At 37.9% G+C, this 8,532-nt stretch overlaps 2 protein-coding genes across 2 annotated transcripts in view; one reads left to right on the top strand and one right to left on the bottom strand.

Annotated features, from left to right (window-relative positions):
- TDO2 (tryptophan 2,3-dioxygenase) overlaps window positions 1-2,946 on the bottom strand; it is a 78,970-nt gene extending 76,024 nt beyond the window's left edge. The window contains exons 1-2 of the mRNA XM_004382064.2: window positions 2,847-2,946; window positions 2,154-2,172 (exon numbers count right to left, since the gene is read on the bottom strand). Of these exons, the coding sequence (XP_004382121.1) occupies window positions 2,154-2,172; window positions 2,847-2,946 (119 nt within the window). The remainder of the gene's footprint in view (window positions 1-2,153; window positions 2,173-2,846) is intronic.
- Window positions 2,947-3,118: 172 nt separating this feature from the next.
- Window positions 3,119-8,532, top strand: part of ASIC5 (acid sensing ion channel subunit family member 5) — a 47,084-nt gene continuing 41,670 nt past the window's right edge. Inside the window, exons 1-2 of the mRNA XM_004382063.1 lie at window positions 3,119-3,158; window positions 6,108-6,414. Coding sequence (XP_004382120.1) covers window positions 3,119-3,158; window positions 6,108-6,414 — 347 coding nt within the window. The remainder of the gene's footprint in view (window positions 3,159-6,107; window positions 6,415-8,532) is intronic.

Genomic DNA, 8,532 nt, shown 5'->3' with positions numbered 1-8,532 from the left:
TACTACAGACAATAGATAAGTGGTAACTTTGGTGAAGGGTGAGACAGTACACAATACAGGGGAAACCAGCACAACTTGTACAAGGAAAGGTCATGGAAGCTCCATAGACACATCCAAACTCCCTGTGGAACTGAATTGCTGGGTGGAGGGCTGTGGGGACTATGGTCTCAGGGAACATCTAGCTCAATTGGCATAACACAGTTTACAAAGACAATGTTCTACGTTCTACTTGGCTAATAGCGTCTGGGGTCTTAAAAGTCTGTGAGCAAGCCATCTAAGATACTCCACTGGTCTCACCCCTCGGAAGCAAGGGAGAATGAAGCAAACAGAATACAAGGAAAAGATTAGTCCAACTACCACGGCCTCCACCATACTGAGTCCAGTACAACTAGATGGTGCCCGGCTACCACCACTGACTGCTCTGACAGGGATTACCACAGAGGGTCCTGGACAGAACTGGAGAAAAATGTAGAACAAAATTCTAATTCACAACAAAAGACCAAACTTATTGGCCTGACAGAGACTGGAGAAACTCCAAGAGTATGGGCCCCGGCCACCCTTTTAGCTCAGTAATGAAGTCACTACCGAGGTTCACCATTCAGCCAAAGAGTAAACAGCCCCATAAAACAAAATGAGACTAATGGGGCACAAAAGTCCAGGGACAAGGACTAAAAGGCAGGAGGGGACAGGAAAGCTGGTAATAGAGAACCCAAGGTTGAGAAGGGACAGTGTTGACATGTTGTGGGATTGTTACCCATTGTCATAGGGCAATATGTGTACTCTTTAATGAGAAACTATTTGTTCTGTAAACCTTCATTTAAAGTACAACAAAAAAAAAATTAAAAAAAAAGGAAAAAGCGTGTTCTGCGTGGCTTAAAATTGGGAAAGTTGTGTGGCCTGGTCGTATTCATTCGGCATACTTATTCAGTCTGTATCTGAGGAAATGATCCGAGAAGTTGGACTATATGAAGAAAAACATGGCATCAAGATTGAAGGAAGACTCATTCACAACCTGAGGTATGCAGATGACACAACCTTACTTGCCAAAAGTAAAAATGACTTGAAGCAGTTACTGATGAAGATCAAAGACATCAACCTCCAGTGTGGATTACACCTCAACATAAAGAAAATGGAAGTCCTTACAATTGGACCAATAAAAAAGATCATGATAAAAGGTGAAGAAATTGAAGTTGGCAAGGATTTCATTCTTCTTGTATCAACAGTCAATGCCCACGAAAACAGCAGTCAAGAAATCACACAACAATTGCATCGGGCAAAAGATCTCTTTAGAGTGCTAAAAATCAAAGATGCAAAGATGTCACCTTGAGGAGTCGGGTGCACCTGACCCAAGCCAGGGTATTTTCAATCACCTCATAAACATCACCATGAGAAAGCTGGACAATGAAAAAGGAAGACCAAAGAAAACTTGACACATTTGAATTGTGGTGTTGGCAAAGAATATTGAATATATGACGGACTGCTGAAAGAATGAACAGATCTGTCTTGGAGGAAGTACAGCCAGAATGCACCTTAGAAGCTAGGATGATAAGACTTCATCTCACTTACTTTGGACATGTTATCAGGAGGGACCAATTCCTGAAGAAGGACATCATGCTTGGTAAAGTAGAAGGTCAGTGAAAAAGAGGAAGACCCTTAGCGAGGTAGGTAGACCCAGTGGCTGCAACACCGGGCTCCAACATACCTATTATAGTGAGGATGGTGCAGGGCCGGGTAATGTTTCATTCTGTTATACATAGGGTTGCTATGAGTTGGAGTCGACTCAATGACACCTAACAACAGGTTAAATATTTGGCCAATAACTGAAAGTTTGGCGATTTGAGCCCAACTAGAGGCACCTCAGGAGAAAGACCTGGCTATCTATTTCTAAAAAGTCAGCCAATGAAAACCCTACTGAGCACAGTTTTACTCTGACACACACGGGGTTACTGTGAATTGAAATCGACTTGACAGCAACTGGTTGTTCTCACTTCTTGTGGCCTTCTTACAACCCTGATACTTACCTCTGTCCATCGTATAGATTCCCCAAATACTTGTGGAAAGATGGAAGAAAGAATCAAGTCCAGAAAGGAAGGGTGACTAGGTAAGTTAAAGGCTATTCCTTTCAGGAGTACCTGAATCTTCAAAGCCTATACCTGACGTTGTCATTTAACCCTAAAAAGAAGAATTTTAATGGAGAAATTCATTCACCATCAGATTGACCCTCTTCCTGAAATCTTTGATTTTGAGGAAGTCTTCCCAGGACCTTTCATTTTACATCACTTGGAATGTCTTCGTTTATCTCCCTATAAGACTAATTTTAACTTATTGTACTTAGATTCCAAGGAAATATATGTAAAAGCACTGTGTCAATGGTTAGTGATTAAATATTTGTAAAATAATACATTACAATGGCAAATCCAAGAGGTTCTAGTCAGTGGAGGTACATGTAACTCCTCATTTGTGTCAAGAGATGGCGCCATTTATTTTTATACATAATGCATATTGTCTATTGTTTAATACATTTTAATATTTTCTCAAAACTGTTAATAAAAACGAATAATTGACCTTTCTGCTTTATTAAATGCACATGCTTTCAGTAATTATGTCTTCCTGAGGAGATATTTTCTAATATTTTATTTTCATGGGCTATTCTTTCTGTTAGAAATAGCTTCATCTGTTACTAAAAAAAAAGAGACTTCAACAAAGAAAAGACACCTTTACCACAAAAATGTCATTCTAACTGCATTTTGGTTCAACAGTCTATAAAGAGAGAAACAAAGCTAAACGCTAGACTCTTCCTGTTGGGCCACCTATGAGTGTCAGCTGCCTTGTCAGGACCCCTCTACAGCCATACAGACGTGGTGGGGATTGCCCTTTAATCTGAGAAAGTGGTTTCCGGATGAGACTTTGTTTTCCACTCTCCGAGAGCTCTCGTAAGTCTAGCATTCTTAGTTTGCAGATCAGGTGTTTTATGAGCCAACACATGGCAACACAAACATTTAAACTGCCCCCACGTTTTACTACCTCAACTGCCGTATTTTATATAAAGGTCGCAAAATGACTACGGTCATTGATGAAAAGTAGGCATACCTGAGGCTCCTGCTTACTGAAATCAGGAATGGAACAGATTGAAAAATCAAACGTACATGCTGAGAAAGGTGGGTAAGGAGTAAAATCCTCGGAACAGTTACAATTTTCATGTCTAGAGGCTAGAAATTAGCAAAGAGAAAGGGGGATTATTTCCTATGTGGGAAATTTAATTTCCAATATTACTGGTATATAAGTAATATAAGTATAAATATAAGTAATGCAATTTTTGTTACTAGGGAAAGGAGTCATTTGTATGAGGGAGACAAAAATTGTTTAAAAATATTCTTATATGCTAGAGTCTCTGGTTTTTGCTTTAGTTTGGTTGGTTTTGGTTTCTATTTGTCGGGAAAGTTATCTGATGTCCCTCACAATGCAGCTATGAAGATCAGCATTTAATTAATTCAAAGGCTACCCGCCATAACTTCAGTGTATGCCTTAGTGAAGAAAGCAAAACTTTACTGCTTTGCAGGCTGGAAAGCCATTGATCAATCGACTCTAATCTTCCTCACAACACCACATTGCCTTATTTCTTTACTATTCATCTAAAATAATAATAATAAACTGTACTGAAACCCAGTAAATGGCTGAGAACACTCCAGCAAGGCCAAAGCACTTGTCAGTGAACAGATCTATATTAAATGGGCTGATTTTTGGCAGGTAAACTTGAAACAATATTTCTCAGTAAAGTGCCTCTAGCCAGCAATGCCTTGCTTGTCCCAGTAACTGGTTACCGGATTACTATTCTCCTTCTAACAGCTTTGATCCCTATAGGAGGAAGAGTTACCCAGGAAACTGATCCAGAAATTGAGTTGTACTTTTGCCAGAGTGAATTCTTCACAGAGTTTTATAAATAATGCTTAAAAAATATGCAAAAGAGCATAAGTAAATTTATTTTTCTAATATTCATAAGATAACATTTTTTAACTCCTTATTTTCCCCTGGGACTAAACCAATTACTTTATATATATTATTTTATTTGATACTAAAAACAACATTATGTAGCAGCTCGTATAAAATTTGGAGCCTTGGTGGCACAGAGGTAAAAAGCTCAGCTGCTAACCAAAAGGTTGGCGGTTCGAACCCACCAGCGGCTCCTCGGGAGAAAGATGGGCAGTCCGCTTCCATAAAGATTTACAGCCTTGGAAAGCCTATGGGGCAGTTCTGCTCTGTCCTATAGGGTCACTATGAGTGGGTGGGGGTTATACAATTTTAGTCTAACTGTAAGCTGATCCGATTAATACAAACTTTTCGACTTAAAGCATGCTTCTTGTAAATAACAACATAATTTGTAATCGTGCCCTAGAACTTTGTAAATGAAATGGCATCTCTTAGAAAAATGTTCATAGATGTCTTTTATATATCATATGTATCCTATGAATTTTAATAAGCTTAGCTATTTGATTGGAGATACTATGAAGTATTTAATAATGAGTTAATGATAAGTGAGCTTGAAATAAACAGTGTTTAGTTGACAAAAAATACTTCTTAAATTGAAGCAAAGGACATAAAAATTAATTTCCCTAATTATGAGCATTTATGACATCATTAAAAATTCATTTCTTTAATGAGAATTTTTGGTAGTTTTCAAAAGTCCCTTTACCACATCACCAGTAAATTAGAAACATAATAAAAATAGGTAATACTTGTTGAGTATTTATCGTGGTCTAGGTAACGTTCTAAGCCCTCTCTCATTTAGTAGTCACAATAAACTCACGAAGCAAATACTGAGGCAGTCACTTCTACCATTTGATAGAAGAGGAATGAAGTGTTAGATTAAGAAGCTTGGATGAGGTTGCCCAGGTTCCAACAGGCTACAGCTGGACTGGAAACAAGGTCCTTCATTCCAAAGGCTATCTTATTCTCTTAACTATATTGCAGCCTTCCTTCAGCAAAGGGATGCTCCACATCTCTCCTACCGACAAATAAACACAAATTAAACCAAAAGAAAATTCTGAATATGTTACATATTGCCATAAAATATTCAACGGCCACCCTTAGTGCTTCTTACAAATTAATATCAATAAACATGATTCAATTATTGATTGTCTTGAAAAACTGGATTCAATTTTTATTTTTTTTACTATTTTATTTATTTATTTTTAATTGTACTTTAGATGAAGGTTTACAGAACAAATAGTTTCTCATTAAAGAGTTAGTACACATATTGCCCTATGACAATGGCTACCAACCCCATAACATATCAACACTGTCCCTTCTCAACCTTGGGTTCTCTATTACCAGCTTTCCTGTTCCCTCCTGCCTTCTAGTCCTTGTCCCTGGACTGTTGTGCCCCATTAGTCTCATTTTGTTTTATGGGGCTGTCTAATCTTTGGCTGAATGGTGAACCAAGGTAGTGACTTCATTACTGAGCTAAAAAGGGTGTCTGGAGGCCATACTCTCGGGGTTTGGATTCAATTTTTGAAGAGGTACAAAACAGGGTACTTGACTAATAATGCAACTTTAAACAGTCTGATTAAATAACCAATAGAAATAGCAAATAGTTGTGTTTCAAAGCATGTGAAGTTACAGAAGTTACATTCAGCCGTAATATAAAATACTGTAGGACTAAGAGCATATGAAGAACAGATTGCTTCTTAGCCCCACTTATTGCTATCTGAAGAATAAGCCTGGTGTTCATGACATCAGAGAAACTTTGTGATACTTCAGGATTAAAGAATCGTTTAAAAATTAAAGCTAACTTTCCAAAGATTATGAGATTTTGAAGCAACAACATATTTATACGATGACACTAATACATTTGCATTAAAAAGAGAAATCGCAACATAAAAGGTATATTATACATTTTCTGAATAGCACAGCATTTTCTCATTAGACCCATGCAGTCAACTTATGCTTCTTGATTTCTAAATAAACTACCCAGCTCACTATGAATTTGAGTCCTTGTGTGTTACAAATATAAAAGGTAACCTGTGTGAGTTGTGTTCTATGCAGATAACATCAAGTTTTCTCAACTCATTGCTATTTTTGTTTAATTATTTTGTGGGCAAAACCTTAAGGACTCTTGGAAAAGATAAAGCTTTGCCTGTTTAAGGAACCACAGCCATCTCCTACTGACCGAAAGAAGTTTGACTACGACTTTGCCATCTCTACCTCCTTTCATGGGGTACACAACATTGTTCGGAACCGGAGCAAAATTCGGAAGGTGATCTGGTTGGTGGTGGTCCTGGGCTCGGTCTCACTCTTGGTGTGGCAGATACGCAGTCGCCTGGCCAACTACTTCACTTGGCCCACCACAACATCTGTGGAAGTTCAATATGTGGAAAAGATAGAGTTCCCAGCTGTGACATTTTGTAATTTGAACAGGTAAAAATTACTCTTTTCATAAAAATTGAGTCCCTGTAACTTCTCTAGTATAACCTTTCTCGGCTGACTAAAATAGAGTTTATTAGACAGTATTCACATAGTAAAACCATTGAAGTTCCTAACTTGTATTTAAAAGCACAAATGTAGAGGAGAAAAGAACCTTATCGATGTTGTTTTCATTTATTTTCCTTTATTCCTTTTTTTTCCCTTCCTTCCTTCCAATTTTTTTTCCTTCCTGCTTTATCTCCACAGTTATATGCTAGGTGATATACAAAACAGATTAAAAGTCCTGATTAGCAAAAAAGGTAGAAAATAAGCGATTTCAATACAAGATGGTAATTGTACAGTAAAATGGAAGTGTGTGCAAGGGCTCTGAAAACACGTAGGACAGACTGACTGGCTCCGCGTGGGGTGGTATAGAAGTCTGAATATTAAATGATGATGAGGTGTTTCCCAAGTACATATGAGGAGTAACTAGAAGAGGGAATTACTGTAAAAAAAACAGAAGCGTAGCGTTATGAAATGTTCTCGTTTGTCTAGAGAGCAATGTGATATTTGATGTCATAGAGGCAGGGCAAGTAACAAAAATTACAGGGCCCCGCAGTTCAAAGAGACTCACCCTTGGTTTAATGCTCTACTTCTGCTAGCTTGAAATTATTAATAGTGTTTTCACAAGGGCTCCTGTGTTTTCATTTTGCACCGGGTCTTGTAGATTATGTAGTCAGTCCTGAGTAGAAGATTGATGGGCAGATATGTGGGGAAGGTGAGGCCAGGAAGTTTCAAAAACCAACTAGCTTCAGTGAAGGCCAGTGGATTGGACTGGCTAAAAGACTAGTGAAGAGATTGTCACCTTAATCCAAGGCAACAATGATTAGTACTGACTAAACTGGTGGTCATGGGGTAGAAAAATGGTCCTAAGTCTAGAGAGGTTTGAAAATTGAAGAGAGATTATTTAAAAGACTTAATTGTAAGATAACATAAAGTGAGGAATTGATTTCAGACTATAGGATTTTTAAATTCCTTTTCATACATCCTAACGCCTTTCAGGAAACCCGTGTGGCATAGTGATTAAGAGCTATGGCTGCTAGCCAAAAGATCAGCAGTTTGAATCCACCAGGCCCTCCTTGGAAACCCTATCGGGCAGTTCTACTCTGTCGTATAGGGTAGCTATGAGTTGGAATCGACTCAACAGCAATGGGTTTGTTTTTTTTTTTTATTTAAAGCCATTCAAGGATATCTGTTAGTCATCTTCACCTGAAGTCCCAGACCCATTTTTTATCAGCTATTTGACCATGGGAAAGTTATCTAACTTTCTTAGCTTCAGTTTCTATATGAATAAAATAGTATATTATCTACTTCACGTGCCTGCTGTTATATTAGATGAGGTAATAGGTACACCACTTTGTTTCATTCCTGGGAAATTCCTGGGACATAGGTGCTCAGTAAATAGTAGATACCGTAGTATGCTTGATTGTTAATATTTCAAGAAGTCAAGATGTATAACACGGTCCCACATTATAAAAACAAATCAACCCCCCAAAAATGTTTTTCAATATTATGGCCTCAAACTATTTTAAATGTCATGTATTCTAAAAAGAACAAAAATTGATTGCTCTTTAATGATGAAAGACACTATTCTTTAAAAGGAAATTTAGAATCTGCGTCCAGAATTGTGGTGTGAGGAGCTCTCCACAGACCCTCTCCCCAGGAAAACAACCGTTACTGGTGACAATTACTTAAAATAAACAAACAAAAAAGAAACAACCATTTAAAGTCTCTGAAATAGTCTTAATTGTCTTACATATATATATAATTTCTGTCTCTTTATGGATGTTCTCTTGGGAGCAGCAGTCAAGAAATCAAAAGACGCATTGCATTGGGCAAATCTGCTGCAACAGACCTCTTTAAAATGTCAAAAAGCGAAGATGTCACCTTGAAGACTAAGGCGTGCCTGACCCAAGCCATGGTGTTTTCAACTGCCTCATTTGCATGCGATGTGAAAGCTGGACATGGAATAAGGAAGACCTAAGAAGAATTGATGCCTTTAGAGGGTGGTGCTGGAGAAGAATATTGAACATACCACAGACTGCTAAAAGGACAAACAAATCTGTCTTGGCA

The sequence above is a fragment of the Trichechus manatus genome, unplaced genomic scaffold (assembly GCF_000243295.1).
Source record: "Trichechus manatus latirostris isolate Lorelei unplaced genomic scaffold, TriManLat1.0 scaffold00089, whole genome shotgun sequence".
NCBI lineage: Eukaryota > Metazoa > Chordata > Mammalia > Sirenia > Trichechidae > Trichechus > Trichechus manatus.
The sequence above is the reverse complement of the archived record's forward strand: the minus strand, read 5'-3'. Positions and strand labels throughout refer to the sequence as shown.